This window comes from Bos mutus, chromosome 11 (genome assembly GCF_027580195.1).
Source record: "Bos mutus isolate GX-2022 chromosome 11, NWIPB_WYAK_1.1, whole genome shotgun sequence".
NCBI classification, from domain to species: domain Eukaryota; kingdom Metazoa; phylum Chordata; class Mammalia; order Artiodactyla; family Bovidae; genus Bos; species Bos mutus.
This window is the reverse complement of record NC_091627.1, coordinates 78,730,325-78,751,243: the sequence shown is the minus strand read 5'-3', so window position 1 is coordinate 78,751,243 and position 20,919 is coordinate 78,730,325. Positions and strand designations below refer to the sequence as shown.

At 36.8% G+C, this 20,919-nt stretch overlaps 1 protein-coding gene across 5 annotated transcripts in view; it reads right to left on the bottom strand.

Annotated features, from left to right (window-relative positions):
- SRBD1 (S1 RNA binding domain 1) overlaps nucleotides 1-20,919 on the bottom strand; it is a 244,418-nt gene that overhangs the window by 201,581 nt on the left and 21,918 nt on the right. For all 5 annotated transcript variants that reach the window (XM_070379644.1, XM_005897586.2, XM_070379641.1 and 2 more), the window contains 4 exons: nucleotides 16,971-17,088; nucleotides 15,771-15,909; nucleotides 11,657-11,753; nucleotides 10,177-10,312 (listed from right to left, as the gene is read on the bottom strand). In XM_070379644.1, the coding sequence (XP_070235745.1) occupies nucleotides 10,177-10,312; nucleotides 11,657-11,753; nucleotides 15,771-15,909; nucleotides 16,971-17,088 (490 nt within the window). The remainder of the gene's footprint in view (nucleotides 1-10,176; nucleotides 10,313-11,656; nucleotides 11,754-15,770; nucleotides 15,910-16,970; nucleotides 17,089-20,919) is intronic.

Below are 20,919 nucleotides of genomic sequence, written 5' to 3'. Positions count from 1 at the left end.
CATAACTTTCCTTCCAAGGAGTAAGTGTCTTTTAATTTCATGGCTGCAATCACCATCCGCAGTAATTTTGGAGCCCAGAAAAATAAAGTCTGACACCGTTTCCACTGTTTCCCCATCTATTTCCCATGAAGTGATGGGACCAGATGCCATGATCTTCGTTTTCTGAATGTTGAGCTTTAAGCCAACTTTTTCACTCTCTTCTTTCACTTTCATCAAGAGGCTCTTTAGTTCCTCTTCACTTTCTGCCATAAGGGTGGTGTCATCTGCATATCTGAGGTTATTGATATTTCTCCCGGCAATCTTGATTCCAGCTTGTGCTTCTTCCAGCCCAGGATTTCTCATGATGTACTCTGCATAGAAGTTAAATAAGCAGGGTGACAATATACATCCTTGACGTACTCCTTTTCCTATTTGGAACCATTCTGTTGTTCCATGTCCAGTTCTAACTGTTGCTTCCTGAGCTGTATACAGGTTTCTCAAGAGGCAGGTGAGGTGGTCTGCCATTCCCATCTCTTTTAGAATTTTCCACAGGTTTATTGGGATCCACACAGTCAGAGGCTTTGGCATAGTCAATAAAGCAGAGATAGATGTTTTTCTGGAACTCTCTTGCTTTTTCCATGATCCAGCAGATGTTGGCAATTTGATCTCTGGTTCCTCTGCCTTTTCTAAAATCAGCTTGAACATCTGGAAGTTCACAGTTCACGTACTGCTGAAGCCTGGCTTGGAGAATTTTGAGCATTACTTTACTAGTGTGTGAGATGAGTGCAATTGTGCGGTAGTTTGAGCATTCTTTGCCTTTCTTTGGGATTGGAATGAAACTGACCTTTTCCAGTCCTATGGCCACTGTTGAGTTTTCCAAATTTGCTGGCACATTGATTTCAGCACTTTCACAGCATTATCTTTTAGGATTTGAAAAAGACCAACTGGAATTCCATCGCTTCCACTAGCTTTGTTAGTAGTGATGCTTCCTAAGGCTCACCTGACTTCACATTCCAGGATGTCTGGCTCTATGTTAAGAGTGAGTGATCACACCTTCATGATTATCTGGGTCATGAAGATCTTTTTTGTACAGTTCTCTGTGTATTCTTGCCATCTTTTGTTAATATCTTCTGCTTCTGTTAGGTCTATACCATTTCTGTCCTTTATTGAGACCATCTTTGCATGAAATGTTCCCTTGGTATCTCTAATTTTCTTGAAGAGCTCTCTAGTCGTTCCCATTCTGTTGTTTTCCTCTATTTCTTTTATTGATCCCTGAGGAAGGCTTTCTTATCTCTCCCTGCTATTCTTTGGAACTCTGCATTCAAATGGGTATACTTTCCTTTTCTCTTTTGCTTTTTGCTTCCCTTCTTTTCACAGCTATTTGTAAGGCCTCCTCAGACAGCCATTTTGCTTTTTTGCATTTCTTTTTCTTGGGGATGGTCTTGCTCCCTGTCTCCTGTACAATGTCTTTTTCATTATCTTCTCTTTATAATAGTAAAATTCAGAAAGGAGGACAAAATAAATTTTTTAAATGATTTCTTGAGGAATTCCAGGTTTAAAGAACATTGGCAGTGTCCTGATTTCAAATCGCCCTCATCCTTGTATAAACCAATAAAGTAAAGGAATAAACAACACAGGACCCACATCTTCAGTTCTTCTAGAAAACAGAAAATGAGACTGACATCTGATTTCCAAAAACAAACAAGCAAATGAAAACATGCAAAGCAAGACAACAGAGAAACATATTTGACAAACATAAGGAAAGGAAATGCAAGGAAAAAATATTATACTGAGCCAAGCTGTCCTTCAAGTATCAAGGACAAAGGAAACAATTGTGACTGTGTCATAAAGTCAGAGAATACAGGTGAATCTCAGAGATACTGAAACAGATTCAGCTTCAGACTACTACAATAAAGCAACTATCACAATAAAGCAAGTCATATTTTTTGGTTACCCAGTGCATATAAAAGTTATATTATACTGTAGTCTAGGTATACAATAACAATATGTCTTAAAAGAAAAAAATGTACATACCTTAATTTAAAAGCGGCTATCATCAAAAAGAACACAAATAACAAATGTTGGCGAGGATATGGAATAGGGAACCCTGTACATAGTTGCTGAGAATGTAAATTGGTGCAGCCACTGGGGAAAACAGCATGGAAGTTTCTCAAAAAACTAAAAGTAGAACTGTCATATGACCCAGCAATTCCACTGCTGAGTGTATATCCAAAACAAAAACACTAACTCAGAAAGATACATGCACCGCAATGTTCAAAGCCGAATTATTTACAATTGCCAAGATATGGAAGCAATTTAAGTGTCCTTCAACAGAAGAATGGATAAAGAAGATGTGGTATATATCAACACACACACACAGCCATAAAAAAGAAGAAAATTTTTGTCATATGTAACAACATGGATGAACAGGGAGGGTATTATGCTAAGTGAAATAGCCAGATAGAGAAGAAAAATATTATGATATCACTTATATGTGGAATATAGAAATACAATAAATTACAGAATACAGCAAAAAAAGATACACAGATACAGAGAACAAACTAGTGTACCAGTGGGGTGAGGGAATGGAGGAGAGGAAAAGATAGGGGAAAGGGATTAAGAGGTACAAACTAGGGACCTCCCTGGTGGTCTGCTGCTGCTGCTGCTGCTGCTAAGTCGCTTCAGTTGTGTCTGACTCTGTGCGACCCCATAGACGGCAGCCCACAAGGCTACACCATCCCTGGGATTCTCCAGGCAAGAATACTGGAGTGGGTTGCCATTTCCTTCTCCAATGCATGAAAGTGAAAAGTGAAAGTGAAGTCGCTCAGTCGTGTCCGACTCTTAGCGACCCCATGGACTGCAGCCTACCAGGCTCCTCTGCCCATGGGATTTTCCAGGCAAGAGTACTGGAGTGGGGTGCCATTGCCTTCTCCACCTGGTGGTCGAGTAGTTAATAATTCACCTGCCAAAGCAGGGGACATGGGTTCAACTCCTGGTCCAGGAGGATCCCACGTGCCATGGAGCAACTAAGTCTGTGTGCCCAACTACTGAGCTAGGGCTCTAGAGCCCATCCTCCACAAGAGAAGTCACCACAGTGAGAAGTCCTCACACCACAACAAAGAGTAGCTCCTGCTCTCTACAACTAGAGAAAGCCTACATGCCACAACAAAGATGCAGAGCAGTCAAAAAATGAAATAAAAATAGATAATTTTTTTAAAGGGTTACAAACTATGTATAAAATAAGCTACAAGGATATACTATACAACACAGGAAATATAACCAATATTTTATAATGACTATAAATGGAGCATAAACCTTTAACATTTGTGAATTGATATACATAACCTGCCATTTATATAAAATTGTACAACTATATTTCAATAAATATTTTAGAAAAATTATAAATACTTCATTGCTAAATAATGTTAATTATCATCTGAACCTTCAGCAAGTCATCATCTTTTTGTTAGTGGAGGGTCTTGCCTCAGTTTTGATGGCTGCTGAATGATCTGGGTGGTGGCTGCAGAAGATTGGGGTGGCTATGACAATTTCTTAAAATAAGACAACAATGAAGTTTGCCACATCAATTGACCCTTCCTTTCTGGAGCAATTTCTCTGTAACAGGCAAATGCTGACAGCATTTTACCCACAGTAGAACCTGGAATCAATCCCCTCAAAACCTGACACTGCTTTACCAACAAAGCTGATGTAACATTCTATTAATAAATCATTTGTTGCCATCTCAACAATCTTTCCAACATCTGTACCAGGAGCAGATTCCATCTCACAGAAACATCTTTCTTTGCTCATCCATAAAAAGTAACTCCTCGTCCATTAGTTAAGTCACAAGATGATAATTCTTTCACATCTTTAGGCTCTACTTCTAATTCAAGCTTTCTTGCTATTTCTATCATAGCTTCAGTTATTTCCTTCACTGAAGTCTTGAACCCTTAAAAGTCACCCATAAAGACTGAAATCAACTTCTTCCAAATTCCTATTAACATTGATACCATATCTCTTCCCACGAATCACAAATAGTCTTAATGGCATCTAGAATGGTGAATCCTTTCTTGTTGTTCAGTCCCTCAGTTGTGTCCAACTCTTTGAGACCCCATGGACTGCGGCACTCCAGGCTTCCCTGTCCTTCACCATCTCCTGGATCTTGCTCAAACTATGTCCATCGAGTCAGTGATGCCATCCAACCATCTCGTCCTCTGTTTGTTGTCCCCTTCTCCTCCTGCCTTCTATTTTTCCCAGCATCAGGGTCTTTTCCAGCTCTTCACATCAGGTGGCCAAAGTACTACTGGCGCTTCAGCTTCAGCATCAGTCCTTGCAATGAATATTCAGGGCTGATTTCCTTAGGGTTGACTGTTTTGATCTCCTTGCAGTCCAAGGGATTCTCAAGAGTCTTCTCCAACACCACAATAAGAAAGCATCAATTCTTCAGCGCTCAGCCTTCTTTGTGGTCCAACTCTTACATCCATACACAACTACTGGAAAAACCACAGCTTTGATTAGATGGACCTTTGTCAGCAAAGTGATGTCTCTGCTTTTTAATATGCTATCTAGGTTTGTCATAGCTTTTCTTGCAAGGACCAAGCGTCTTCTAATTTCATGGCTCCAGTTACTGTCTGCAGTGATTTTGGAGCCCCCCAAAATGAAGTCTGTCACTGTTTCCATTGTTTTCCCATCTATTTGCCATGAAGTGATGGGACCAGATGCCATGATCTTCATTTTTTAATCTTTTCTAGAGGTTTTCAATTTACTTTACCCAAATCCATCAGAGGATTTTCTATAGCACCTATAGTCTTCTGAAATGCATTTCATAAATAATAAGACTTGATAGTCAAAATTACTCCTTGCAGAGTGGATGCTGTGTTAGGCATGAAAACAACATTAATCTCATTGTACATCTCCATCAGAACTCTTGGGTGACCAGGTGCATTGTGAATGAGCAATAATATTTTGAAAGGCATCTTTATTCCTGAGCAGTAGAACTCAACTGTAGGCTTAAAGTATTCAGCAAACCATGTTGTAAACAGATGTGCTGTTATCCTGGCTTTCTTTGTTGTTCCATTTATAGAGCATTGGTAAATGAGCATTGGCTTCAATTTCAAGTCACCAGCTGCATTAGTCCCTAACAAGAGAGACTGTATCCTTTGAAGCTTTGAAGCCAGGCATTTTTTCCTCTCTAGCTATGAAAGTCCTAGATGGCATCTTCCTCAAGTATAAGGCTGTTTTTTGTCTATAATGAAAATCTGTTGCTTATTGTAGCTACCTTCATTAATTATCTTGTTAGATTTTCTGGATAACTTGTTGCAGCTTCTACATTAGCATGTGCTGTTTCACCTTTTTTTCCTTTTTTTGGTTGAGCTGAATAGCACAAAAGGTCTTATTTCACCAACCAGGGACTCAATCCGTGCCCCCTGCAGTGGAAGCATGGAGTCCTAACCACTGCACCACCAGGGAAGTCCCCAGCTTGCACTTTTAAGTTATGAAGATTGCTTCTTTCCTTAAACCTCATGAACCAACCTCTGCTAGTTTCAAACTTTTCTTCTGCAGCCTCCTCAACTTTCAGCCTTCACAGAATTAAAGATAGCTTGGCCCGTGCAATGGCACCCCACTCCAGTACTTTTGCCTGGAAAATCCCATGGATGGAAGAGCCTGGTAGGCTACAGTCCATGGGGTTGCTAAGAGTCGGACACGACTGAGCGACTTCGTTTTCACTTTTCACTTTCATGCATTGGAGAAGGAAATGGCAACCCACTCCAGTGTTCTTGCCTGGAGAATCCCAGGGACAGGGGAGCCTGGTGGGCTGCCGTCTATGGGGTCACACAGAGTCGGACACGACTGAAGTGACTTAGCATAGCAGAGCATAAGGAAGTGTTACTGCTGCTTTGATCTTCTACCTAGACCACTGAACATTTCTCGATATCATCAAAAGGCTGCTTTTTTTTCTTATCATTCTTTGTTCCTTAGAGTAGCACTTTCAGTTTCCTTCAAGAATGTATCCTTTGCATTGACAACTTGGCTGCCTATTTGGCACAAGAGGCTAGACAGTAGCCTATCTCAGCTTTTGGCTTATTTTTCTCACTAAACTTAATCATTTCTAGTTTTTGATTTAAAGTGAGAGATGTGCAACTCCTCCTTTCATTTGAACACTTAGGGGCCACTGTAGGATAATTAAATGGCCTAATGTCAATGTTATTGTATCTCAGGAAATAGTGAGATCCAAGGAAGAGACAGAAAGGAGAACAGCTGATTGGTGGAGCAGTCAGAACACACACAGTACTTATCAATTCAGTTTGCTGTCTTATACAGGTGTGGTTGTGGCACCCCAAAACAATTACAATAGTAACATCTAAGATCACTGATCACAGATCACTATAACAAACACTTAAAACTTTGAAATATTGTGAGAATTATGAAAATGTGACAAAAGAGACATAAAGTCAGCAAGTGTTGGAAACTGGTGCCAACAGACTTGTATGACACACAGTTGTCACAAACCTTCAATCTGTAAACTAGGCAGTATTTGCAAAGCATAATAAAGCAAAGCACTATGGAATAAGGCATGCCTGTACTATACACATAAAATCTTCTTGAGAAAACATTAATATAAGAGCAGAGGCCAGCAAACTATGGCCCATGGACCAAATCCAATCCAACATCTGTTTTCACAAACAGAATTTTTTTAAAAACACAACTGTGCTCATTCCCTTACATACTATCTGTGACTGCTTTCCTGCTACAGTGGCAGTTGTGAATTTGCAGGAAGAGCCATCCAGCCTACCAAGTTTAAAGTATTTTCTCTCTGGTCATTTACAGAAAAGTTTTGCCAACTCCATACTAGACTAGAGAATCAGCTTCAATCAGCTAAAGGAAGACTATAAATTTTTAGCAAAAGAACCAAGGGCAAGCATTTCATATAATTGAAAAGTTAAGATTAAAACAAGGGTGGAATCAATTTTCATTAAGAAAATATAAGTTGCAATCCTGATGTCAAAGTCACATGCTGGTTTTAGAACAGAACAGGGGAATACATGCTGTTAAATATGGTATCACCAAAGTGGCCGAGGAAGAAATTCTAAAATCCAAACCTTTACAGAAGTAACAAGCTGGCATAAAATGGTCAGATTCAATTTTTTCATAACTCTGAAATCCAATCAAAAACTTATAACAACCAGAGGAACACAAAAAGAAGAAAACTTATAACAGAGGAACACTAAAAGAAGAAAGAAGCTGCAGAATTTTTGTAAAACAGCACTTTTAACGTACCCACTTACCATCCTCCACTCTCCAGTTCAACAGTGGTGGTACCGATAAGAGCCTACTTTTCTGGTGCAGGTTGCTAGTACTAGAGGGAGCAATATGGACCTTATTCTTAAAGACTTGTGATTATGTGGTTCGGTCTGTTTCATGCTTCCTGAGGGTTTGGCTCAAGGACTTGCCCTTGTTTTGCCTGTCACAGAGCTTCCCCAGGGCATATGTCATTTCCTAGATGGTATCTGTCCAAAGTATTTAAAGGCAATGTGTTAGCTGCAGTCTCAAAGGTAAAGGGACACTTGGGGATAAGGAATTATAATTAGAGCAACATCAGATAGACCAGAAAACTGGGAAAGGAAGAAGCCAGTAAATGAGACACTTGAGGGAAAGAGGCATTTTTAAATTTCTGCATATTTTAGGGAATCTTAGAGGTCATGTGTCTTGTCTAGTACTCAGGACTAGACAAGACACTTGCTCTGAGAAGACCTTAACCTTTCACTTCTGTCTGACCTTTGAGTTCCATGTAAAGAGGAAGTGAAGGCTAAGGTAGAGCTGTAAATACACTCACTAAACATTGATGAATGTCCCAATGAGAGCAAATACACAGGATGGGGAGAGAGTTATTTGTATTGGCTCCAGGGATTAAGTAAATCTCTGTCAAGTAAACAGATGTCAACTAAGCTAATGGACCATAGACTTCTGTGTATTCATGATAGAGGATACAGACTACAGAAACAATTTAGAAGTCCCTAAACAAACCACAAAACAATAACAGCAATAAAAACAAATGCTGGGGAGGAGGAGAACCTGATTTTCAGTGTTGACAACTTATTAAAACTGCCAAGTTTTAACAACAAATTACAAGGCAGGCAAACGTTCACAGGAAAAAAGAAACTAATAGAAACTGTCTCTGAGGAAGCTCAGACATTGGCATTAATAGACACACTTTAAATTGTCTAGTCAAGGCTATGGTTTTTCCAGTAATCATGTATGGATGTGAGAGTTGGACTATAAAGAAAGCTGAGCACCGAAGAATTAATGCTTCTGAACTGTGGTGTTGGAGAAGACTCTTGAGAGTCCCTTGGACTGCAAGGAGATCCAATCAGTCCATCCTAAAGAAGATCAGTCCTGAGTGTTCATTGGAGGGACTGATGCTGAAGCTGAAACTCCAATACTTTGGCCACCTGATGCGAAGAACTGACTAATTTGAAAACACCCTGATGCTGGGAAAGATTGAAGACAGGAGGAGAAGGGGACGACAGAGGATGAGATGGTTGGATGGCATCACTGACTTGATGGACATGAGTTTGGGTAAATTCCTGGAGTTGGTGATAGAGAGGGAGGTCTGGAGTGCTGCAGTCCATGGGGTTGGACACGACTGAGCAAGTGAACTGAACTGAAACTGTTATAAACATGCTCAGTTAAAGGAAATCTTAGACAGAGACCTAAAAGAAACCATGAGAATGCTGTCCCAACAAATACAGAGTATCAATAGAATTGGGAATCATAAAAAAGAACCAGAGAAATTCCTGAGCAAAGAAGTACAATGACTCAAATGAAAAATTTACTTAAGGGTTTTAATCGTCTATTTGAACAAGAAGAATCAACTTGGAAGATATGTCAACTGAGGTTACACTCTGAGAAGAAAGAAAAGAAATGAACAGAGCCTAAGAGACTCGTGGGATACTCTAAAGCATGCCAACATACATTTAACAGGAAAACTCAGGAGAGAAAAGGGCTCAAAGAATATTTGAAAAAATAATGGCCATAATTTTCCCAATTTTGATGAAAAACATCTATATACACAACCAAGAATCACAACAAACTTCAAGAAGAATAAACTTGGAGATCCACAGCAAGACAAATTATAATCAAATTGTCAAAAGCTAAAGAGAATCTTGAATGAAGCAAGAAAAGTAATTCATCATATGTGAAGGCTCAGTAAGATTAACAGCTGATTTCTCATCAAAACCATGTATGTCAAAAGATAATGGAATGACATATTCAAAGTGCTGAAAGAAAAAACCATCAACCAAGAATTCTACATTCACAAAAGCTGGTTTGCAAGATAAAAAACAAAAAAACAAAAAACCTGGAGATTGGTTGCACAATAATGTCAATATACTTAACATTACTAAACTGTACCCTTAAAAACAGTTAAGATAGTAAAGCTTGTTATATGTATTTTGTCACAACTAAAAATCAATTTTAAAAATAAGGAGAAATTAAGATTTTTCCAGAAAAACAAAATCTGAGGGGGTTGACCCAACCTACATGAAACATAACAGGAAGTCCTCCAGGCTGAAATAAAATCTAGACAGTAACTCAAAAGCATACAAAGAAGTAAAGAACACTGGTAAAGACAGCTACGCAGGTAAATATAAAAGTTAGTGTTATTGTATTATTGGTTTGTAATAAAAAATTTTTTTTCTACAAGTTTAAGCAACATTCCACATATAACCTATAACTACAATTAGGATAAGAATTAGTAAAATGAAAAATGAGATTAAAAGACAGATATAATAACTATAATTTATATAACTAGGTGAGATTTCTCATACTTTATTCTAAATCAGGTATCTCTAATTTGTATTTCAAATGGAAAGGATCCAGAATTGAGCTCACATCCAGATCAAATCTTTTTCTGGGAAGGAAAGTCTAATAAGAAAGATCATCTGCCAGAGAGCTAAGATACCTAGTGTTATATTTTTAGCTCTGCTAATAATTCTCAGTATCATTTACTAACTTCTGTGGGTCTTGAGATTCCCATTTGTGAAATGCAGAGGATGTAAGAAAATTATAAAAATTTATATGAAGGAAAAAATAGCTGATTGAAAATTCTTTAATTCCTTAGTAAAAAAAGTAATAAACAAATCTGAAGAATTATCATTATTACTACTACCCACATGAATAAGCAGTTTCCTTATTTACCTGATGATGTTGGATGTTTCTTATATTGCATGAGAAGTTTTGATAGAGCTGAAACTTATCAATATCTTTTTCATTTACTTTTTTTGAGGACACTTTTGCCAAAGATGACTGGATATGAATATATCTATCTTGGCACCTGTTCAGATACACAAGTATTCAACCACAAGTAGTTATTAACATGTATTTCAGTAAAGAAACACATTATACAGAAGTAAGATTAGCAAAAAAGTAAACAAGAATTACCAAATAAGATTTTTTTATATATGATGCTCAACTATAAAAATGATATTGACCCATGAAAAAAGGACTCCTCACTTATTCACGCTAGCATAGGTCTAGCATATCTAGCATAGCACAAATCTATTTATATATCAACCCAGGCCTCCTATAAAACATCTAAATGAGTTGAGATACTACCTGCAGTTACCCAAGAGACCAATAACTCTGGCCTAGATATCATCCTTTCCTAACCGCTGAGTTAGGGAGTCAGAACCAATTTAAAGCTAAAAAGAGGGGAAACGATAATATGTCAGGACAGCTTCCAATGACAATTTAGAAATTGAACCAAATTTCAGCAGTATGATTACTTATAAAAACACACTTAAAAACCTGGGCAATTAATTCTTCTACTTCAACTCATTCTATGAGGGCTACTGAGGAAACAGAAAATTTTTCTCCCTTATATCAACAAAAACCCTGATAAACAACAGTAGTCAACTGGTTCATCTCCACCTTTGCTCTCCTCTGCACAGCTCACACAGCTAGAGATGTTAAAGAGAGAGGAAGAACAGACCTCTGCAAAAAAAAAAAACAAAAAAAACTGTCTTTCGACATACAGAAGAAAAGGAAAGACAGAGTACCTAAAAATGGGGTTTTTAAATAATGTCTTTTTTTTTGGAGGCATAAAATCCATAAACCCAAGTAGTGTCTAGGTCAAAAGGTTTTACTTTCTTATAAATGGTGTGACACTATGGATAAGCTGCTCTCTCCATCACCTAAAATTCATTTTGAGGTCATCACATTTATCCATACCTGACATTACACATTTCCAAGGTAATCCAACCACTGGTAAATACTAGAAATGACGTATTATAAAATTAAGTACATACATCACTATTTGCTGAAAAAGCAATGCCACCCACTCTAAATAGTTATGAATTGCTCTCTAGCATATACTGCATTATGCAGTGGTTTTTAAACCATGTTCCTCAGAGGCCTCTGCTGAGGTGCTTCAGAATAAGGAGGATGAACAGGCAGAGTTCCAGGATCCATGCCCAGAATTCAATCAAAACAACTTTACTTTTATCTGTTTCATGTACTCGGGTTCTGTTGTTTGAACAAAGAATTCTGCTACTAAAAAAATTTAAAAAAATTTTTAAGTCTGAAAGTAAAGTTTTAATGAGCACTGGAATTAGCACTAACTGTGCAACCCTTAACAGCATGTGTCCACAGAGCAGAAAACTCTCCAAGAGTTACTCACAATTTTCGAATGAAGTCAAGTGTGTCTTTGTCTTTAGCAATCATGTCTGCTAAAATATGCTGCACTCCTGTTTCAATATCCTGGAGTGCGGAAAGCCCTTTAGGAGAAGGGTAAGAAGGAAAACAAAAGCAAGAACTAGAGATTGGTTTTTAAATCTATAATTAAATCACAATAAATTTTTTCCAGTCAAAATAAAACCTTAAACCGACAAATTTAAGACAGAAACGTATCATAGCAGTGACAAGCTTCCCTCAGCATTGAAAACAAGCCTCCAGAAACCGTAATACAGGGCCTTAACATACCATATAACCTAGTGGTAAAAAAATGCAAGTCTGGAGCCAGCTGCCTGGTCTAATCCTGGCTCTACCATCTACCAAATGTGTGCTGGGCAAGTTACTTGTCGTCTCTGTGCCTCAGACTCCTATAAAAACGGTAATAATAGTATCTACTTCATGAACTATTTACAAATATTAAGTGTGGTTATAGGAAATACATATTAATAGTCATACCCCAAGGTATACTACTTCATTCCAGTTATAAAAATTCTCCTTTACAAGGAATTTTATTAATATCCCAATTTTGTTTATGAGGCATTTATTCACATTTTCAATACCTATTTGAAATAGGTCTCAAATCTCAAATAAGCACAAAACAAGAGTCATTATGTGGCTGTTCATCTTAGAGCTGAACTGTCTACTAATGGTATGTTAAGTTCTCTCCAAGTGCTTTCAGTTTGCTAATTTACAGCAGTGTGTCTTGTATATTATGGTCCCTGCAATATCAGCTTATATACCAAGAAATCATTTGCAATGCATTCCTTCATTTCTTTTGTCTTTATTGTTCTATTTCCATTAAAGCTTTTTCTTGCATTAAAGCTTCAATTACACAAGCACGAGTATCATGTTTTTCTAAGAGCACAGATTTAATGAATAACAGGTAAAAAAGACAAAGAGAGCAGGACAGACTTACAGAATAATTAATAAAGAGGAAATAACTTGTTGGGTTGCATTATGATAACTGATCTTAACTAATGATGTAATTGCATTTATTTCAAGGAAATTTGGTAACTGAAATAGGTATCCTGTTTACATTTTAAGAGAATTTCCCTATGAGGCAATTTTCAGGAACAATCTTTGATAGGTGGAAGGCTATATATATAAGAACTTTGAACAGCTATGGCACATAGTAAGCAGTCAATAGATGTCTGCTCTGTGTTAGCTTTCTCACTAGACCAGTCTTTATCCTAGAAAACGACTCACTATGCACTCATTCCTGGGGTCCAAAAGTACCTCAGAGTATCATCACTCAAAGTTTAAGGAGAGTACCAGGGTGAGAAGTCAGTAGTAAAAGGGGAACCTACAATGAGATCAATTAATGAGAGAGAACTGAAAGAGGAAATTATAGATTTGGCGATTAAAACAAAGAGTTTTTGAAAAGTTCACATTATTGAGGGAGATACAATTTGTAAACCTTATGAATTTAACGAACCATATGTAATTAAAATTATTCAAAAGCTCTAGAACAATGGATTGTATAGTCTAAGGACCCTAAAATAAAATTATAGTACATACTTGCTAAAAATATAGATTCTAGACTGTGGCATTTTATTGTTTTACAGAGCATCCCAGATGATTCTGATACTCATTAAATCATAAAGAAACCATTGGTAGGGAGGTGTTTTGAACCACCTCAGAGCCAGAGTGCTTAACAACAGGTAGAAACATTCAGCCATTCCAAAAGCTCATCCAAATTACAAACCCCCCATCTCAGTCCAACTAGGGAGAGAGAATTGAAGAGAGTCTTGTGTGTTTTGAAAAAGCACCTTGTCTCATCAGAGAGAATTGTTCATTGGGGCTTAATACAGCCAAGGATAACAAGAGTTCAAAAAGTTTAGCACCTCAGTAAAATCAGGAGAAAATAATGTCCAGAGAACCAGAAAATCATATCCCTTGCCTTGCAGTGAAAGCTTTACAGCCACATGCTCTTCAAACCTCCACAATTAAAAAACTGAACACTTCTCTTCAGCTTATCTGCACTAACACCACCTCATCTTACTTACAAAGGGGCAATTAGCTACTCCTCCTTGTACAGGGATATTCTGGATCTTCTAGGATGTAGTCCATTTGTAGCACAGGCTATCTTTCTGATTTGCACCAATTCTTGTTGGTCTGTGGTAATTAAAAGTGCCTCCTATCTTGAGAGGGTGGCGACACTGAAATATCTGGTTTCTGAAATACTTCTTTGAGGAATGATGGGAATAAAGAAAATACTTATTTAGAAAAACAGTAAGGAACAGAGAGTAATCATGAGGATGTATGTGGCATAAAGAAGGAAGAAACAGAAGGGAAAAACATTCCAAGCAAACTTTGAAAAGCAATTCAAAGTTGTTTAGAATTGATTACAATACTATGTTTGTGATTAGAGTAAAAGAAAAAGGGAGAAAAGCAAACAGAGAAGTTCTTGTATGTGTGCTAGATGGGTTCTGGGATGTGTAACTGTGCTGGGCCCAACCTACCCCATTATCAGAAGTATTACCTAGTGCTCATCATCAGATAGTGCATGAGCATCACCCCACAGGCCAATTAAAAGATATAAGGTTATCAAACATACTGAATAGGAATTCAGTATGTGTGTGAACTAAGGAAAACTTTGTACCAGAGGAGGTGAAGAGTAGAAGGAAAGGAAACAGACCAGAAGTTAAAAATAAAACAAACCATAAATCATTGTGCATCTAACATTTTGAAAGCTCCAACATTTGTAATAAAACATACCAACACTGGGCTCAGATAGTTTCCACTGTGGCTAACCTCAATGCTTGGTTAAATAGTTGCAGCTAACATTAAAATATTAAAGTTGCAACCATTTGAAAATATAACAGAAAATACACATTAAAAAATTAAACTTGAATTTTACTCATTTCAACCCATTTCTAAATTCAAATAATACAAATTTGCTTTTTCTTATCATTACTGCCCTTTTCAATACAGATATTAAGGTGGGTGTACTTGGGTATGAGCAGATATTCATATTTTCACAGACACACATACTCAATTTTTCCAACTGCAAATCTGTATTTGCCAGATTATTTTTTAAAAAAACACAGGTTTCAGTACGCTGTTTCTCTACAGTTTAGTACATCCTGCAGATTTTGTTATCAGAGACTGCCCCCTACAGACAATCTCCCAGCCTAAAGAACAGAAGGTCAAAAAGAACTAGAATGAGAGCAGTGATCCCTAGAGAATCAATCTCCCCATTCAATCCTGTCAGAGCACTCCCTGAAAAAAGCCCCCACTCTTACTTAAAAAGCTCTCACTTCAAGGCTCATTTTGACAATAAAACCAATACACCTTGACATGTATCATTTGTCACTTTCCTTGGGTTTTTCTTAGAAATCTCTCTCCTTTACCCCTTTCCTCTTTCATCCTTTCCTGTACATGTACACACACTGAGATAAGAAGATACACTTCAGAAAAAGACAAGCATTTTACTCATGGAGAGCAGAAGTGTGGGAGTAGGACTTTCTTTTACAATTCATGTCTGTCTGAATTGTTGAAATTCTTTCTAAAGAGAAGATATGACTTTTTAATTGTAAAATCTTTATAAGTTTTTAGAAATGGGATAAAGGTTTTAAAAGAATATAGGAATATCTGCATAATCTTGGATGCAAAGGGAATTCTTTAAAAAGAAAAAAAAGCAATTATCTTAAAAGAAAAGATTAATAAAATTGAAAAGATAAATAAATCAACTATGATAAAACTAAGACTCTATTTACCAAAAGATACCATAAACAAAGTGAAAAGAGAAGTTACAAGTTGGGAGGAAAGATCTGTAACACATATAACTCCGAGAGAGAATATCTAAAAAATACTCACAAATTAATAAGAAAAAAGAGAAACAACACAACAGAAAAATGAGCAAAAGACAAGAACAGGCACTTTATCAAAAAAGGAAAGCTAAATGGCTAAGAAAGAGATATACTGGGATTTGTTTTATTAGAATAATTTGCCCTTTATATGCTATACTATTCTATTGTATTACTTAATGAAACAATTTTTTAACTTAAGTTTTTAAATTAGAAAAGAAACAGGAGCGACCTCTTTAAACAATTAAGTACCTTTCACATTGGGTTTAATATAAGAGAGAAGACTCAGCTCCCCTGGGTTCTCCAGCAGTGTCCTGGCTGCTCCTTCTAATCCCAACTGCTTTGCTCTCTGGGCTTTGGTGCCTTTGCTTCCAGTTTTATATGGCGCTGACTAGGGTAAAAAGTCAGAAAGCATACCCAATCAATAAATTTTAAAAAGCAAAAGTTAAAATTAAGACACAAAATGAGAGGACATGCAAGAATGCTAAAGACATCCTCTTTTCAACTCTTTCTTCTTCCTTCAGAGAGGAATTAATACTAACAAAGAATACAAGATGTATAAAAACAGTTATTCCTTATCAAATGCTTTATACTTTCCTACATGCTTACAGTCAGCTATTTGCTTGGATTCATTCCCTTTACAAACTCAGTGCTTGGGCTGCAAGGACTACAAGTTCTCAACTCAAGCAAGCTCCTCTAAAACATGTCCACACACAATGCTTCTACTTCTGAGTACATGTTCACTACTCAACCCACCTCCACCTGGCTTCTCTTTCCATACACCTTGCTGAAAGTGGTATCACAAAGAGCCATAATGATCCCCTAATTACCAAATAAACATTTTTTAGTCCTTATCTTGCCAAAACTCCCTGCTATATTTAATTACTTAAGACCACTGATCATTACCTCCTTCTATGACTCTCTGCCTCAATCCTATGGGTACCTTATCTCCTGATTCTCTTCATACTTCTCTCACTATTCTTTCCACGTTTCCTTCTTAGGCTATCCCTTCCTCTATCCATGCTTCAAAAGTTAGTTTTTCTCAATGGTCTACCCTGACCTGCTTACCCTATGATCTTTCCTTGAGTGAAATCTTCCATTTTCATGGCTCCAAATACCAACTACATGCTGAAGACATTCACATCTGTGTCTCCAGCTTAGCACTCTCCCTCAAGCTTCTCACTTCTGTTACCTACTCTTTTTCCTTACTCGACTGGGAATTCCTTGAAGACAAGGATTATACACTAGTCATCTTTGTAAATCCAAGTGCCTAGCACACACACAAAAAGGCTTAAAAGATGTTTACTGAATAAAGAATATTTTGTTGAATTAAATAATGATGGTGGCTGATGACTCTGTGGCTTTTTATTTCTAGCTATTTTTTAACTATAAAAAGACACAAATTATAATATATTCAGGTAGGTATTACATTAAATAAAAAGGGTTCCTTACCACGTGTTCTAGTTCTTCAAAAGTCTTACAGTTCAGCAAAGCTTTTAACAGGCACTCAGACATCTTCCCCTCCTTTTTAATTTTTTGGATTGTACTATGAGCCTTCTTTGCAACAGCCCTGAAAATAAAAATTTTTGTAATATATAATAATATCGATATTATGGGCTTCCTTTTGGCTCAGCTGGTAAAAAATCTGCCCACGATGCTGGAGACCTGGGTTTGATATTATATTGATATATTATATTCTAACACTCAGATCTCATTTAAGTTTCACCAATTGTTCCTATAATGTCTTTGATACTGAATTCAGCTAAGAATGAGTTTTATGTAATTGCTATGTGTCTACAATCTCCTTCAAGCTGAAATAGTATTTTAGTCTCTCCTTGGTTTTCAGAATCTTGATATTTTAGAATATATTATTATTAAAACCTCTCATCCTATTTTATTACCTGTTATTATTTATAATCTAATAATAGTACTGATAAAATAACAGGCAGAAAGTTAGAGAGATGATAATATTAATTAGTAAAAATGATTGATGGAAAAGAAAACTAAATCTACTTATGAAAAAAAACAAAAAAAACAAAACCCAAAGGCAGCAGATTCTAAGTTAAACAGGAAGAAATATGCAGTCCTTCGATCACACCTCTCTGTGTCTTTTACATTCCTGATAGCCCAAGACTGCTTTCAGAGACTGAAGTCTACCAGGATCACTTTGACAAAAGGCCAAGGAGCCACTAACTTGCATATAAGGGAGAGGCGAGGCATCTTCAGAAGTTTACTGTCCATAACCATAGTCATTTTTTAATTCACTTTTTTAACAGGGACTCTCAGTAAGAAATATATTTTACCCTGCAACCCAATATATACACATATAATTTCATATTCATTAGGTTTGTGCAAAAGTAACTGGGGTTTTCAACCACAAATTTTAAATCATTTTAACTAGGCTCAAACACATCTTTATTAATCAAAATAGGAACCATTATAATCAACACATTTTTAACAATGAGAAATAAGCTTGCTCTTTTGTGCAGCATAAAAATCTGTGCTTTGGAATTTGACAAACTCAAAAAGCATTTTCTGTCTCCTGCTGGTTGTGGAAGCATTTTCCCTGCAAAAGTTGTCGAGATGCTTAAAGAAGTGGTAGTCGGTTCGTGAGAGGTTAGGTGAGTATGCTAAATGAGGCAAAACTTCGTAGCCAATTCATTCAACTTTTCAAGTGTTGCCTGTGCAACATGCAGTCGGTTGTTGCTGCAGAGAAGAATGGGGTCCTTTCTGTTGACCAAAGCCAGCTGCAGGCATTGCAGTTTTTGGTGCATCTCACCAATTTGCTGAGCATATTTTGCAGATATAATGGTTTCACCGGGATTCAGAAAGCTGGAGAGGATGAAACACCACCAGACAGTGACCATGACCTTTTTTTGGTGCAAGTCTGGCTTTGGGAAGTGCTTTAGAGTTTCTTCTCAGTTTAACCACTGAGCTGGTCGTCACTGGTTGCCATATAAAATCCACTTCTCGTCACACGTCACAATCTGATCAAGAAATGGGTCACTGTTGTGCACAATAAGAGAAGAAGAGAAGACAACCCTTCAAAACAATGATTTTTTTAAATTTTTGGTCAGCTCATGAGGTACCCACGTTATCAAGCGTTTTCACCTTTCCAATTTGCTTCAAATGCCAAATGACCATAGAATGGTCGACACTGAGTTCCTCGGCAATTTTCTCACGTAGTTTTAAGAGGATCAGCTTTGTTGGTCCTCTCAATTGGTCATCGCCAACTTCCAATGCTGGTCACCACACATCTCAGCTTCAAGGTTCTCATCTCCTTTGTGAAAGTTCTTGACCTACCAATGCGTGTGTACATGTTCGTTAGCAGTTACTGGGCCAAATGCATTCTGATGTTGTGAGTTATCTCCACTGCTTTATGACCCATTTTGAACTCAAATAAGAAAGTTGCTCAAGTTTGCTTTTTTCTAGCATCTTTTCCATAGTCCAAAATAAATATAAAATAAACAGTAAGTAATAAGTCATCAGCAAAAAAACATAAAGCGAGAAATGCACATTAAAAAGATGTATAGAACAGTCTTTTGGACTCTGTGGGAGAGGGAGAGGGTGGGATGATTTGGGAGAATGGCATTGAAATACGTATAATATCATATATGAAACAAGTCGCCAGTCCAGGTTCGATGCACGATACTGGATGCTTGGGGCTGGTGCACTGAGGCAACCCAGAGGGATGGTATGGGGAGGGAGGAGGGTGGAGGGTTCAGGATGGGGAACACATGTATACCTGTGGCAGATTCATTTCGATATTTGGCAAAACCAATACAATATTGTAAAGTTTAAAAATAAAATAAAAAAATAAAATAAATTTTAAAAAAAGGTGTATAACCATAACCACATTTATTAAGAATGTATTTCAATATCAAACAGCAAATTTCAACAACGCAAAAACCACAGTTACATTTGCACCAACCTAATAATAAAGTTATATAAACACATGATAGTTTCATCAAACAATATTTACCTTTATTACAGAAACTGCACTCATATTTCCTATTCTCTATTTCATTTTTGTTAAAGTGGTAATGACCCACTAAATTAGTTTCATTACTCATTGATGAGTAGCAGTTAACACATTGAAAACCATGCTCTAGTCATAGAAAAAGCTTAAGAAAAACAGATACCATACCTAATAACCAAAAAGAAATCTCTGTATGACATAAAAAGATCTTCTAAGTCACTACTAATCATTGCCACACTTACTAACAGAAATAATCCTCTACTAATATTTAATGTATTCCTTTATTAATAGATGTCTAGAAATTGAATTCTGTTGTAGCCGAAATGCTTTTTAGAGAAAAAGAAAATAATAATAATAGTAATCTTGACATAAAGCTCCTATCTGTCCCGCACTCAATAAAAAACTAATTGGTAGAATACTTTTAATATTTTTTAAGTTAACTATTCCTGCTTTTTTGTGACACTCTCCCCAATTCACACCCCTAAATCCTTAAATTTTCTTCATCACTTTGCCTTCAACCAAACAGAGAGCTTACTTCAGAATTTGTAAACTGCTGGACTTCTAGACGTGGCCTGTAGATGATTTTGCTTGACCTACAAAATTTTTTACATCAAAATTCAGATTGCTGGTTTTTCAAAAATGGAAGATCCAGCAATTTCAGTAGAGAAGACTGCATACTATGGTCTGTTAGAGATGAGCAGTGGTTGGCCCTCTTAGGATCTGTCATCTCCGATTTGCAGCCCTTTAAGCTTGATTATATTAGACTAGCCCTGGAAGATGTGACTCTGAAACCACTTGATTAAACTGTCATTTATATTTCTGGGTTGGCTAATTGATTCTGCTTCTCAGTGAACTATAACTTCCAACATATTAGCATTTGAATCCTCCTGGCACCAAAAGAAATTCCACAAAAGGGATAGAAATGTTAGTGAGATGCAAGTCCCTCCAAAATTATTAGGCTTGTTCTATTAATAAAAATAATCCTTGGCGCTTTTAGAATGGCTTGATGGTAAGATTATATCCAATTTAAACCAGATCCTTGTTAAAGAACACAGGTATCAACAACACAGCACCTGGCAGGTAGGATACATGTAGTAAATAAATGAATGGGGAAGAGTGTTTAAATAAACTCTACCGAATAATATAGTTAGATACTTATAGTCTCTGGTATGCTTATTTCTGAGTTCTTACAATAAGTCCACAGGAATAATATTTTTAAAGGGTGTTTTCCATTCTATAATCATAAACAAGTTACAATCCACTACCATTAAATTACTATATCCTCTAAAAGACTAGAAAAGGGAAATATACATTATTTCCTAGCAAACTTGATACTTTTAAAGAACTCTCCTTTTAATAGGGACTTTAAAGTTATTAAGAGGACAGTTTTACAAAAGCTATTGAAGATTTAGATGAAACTGT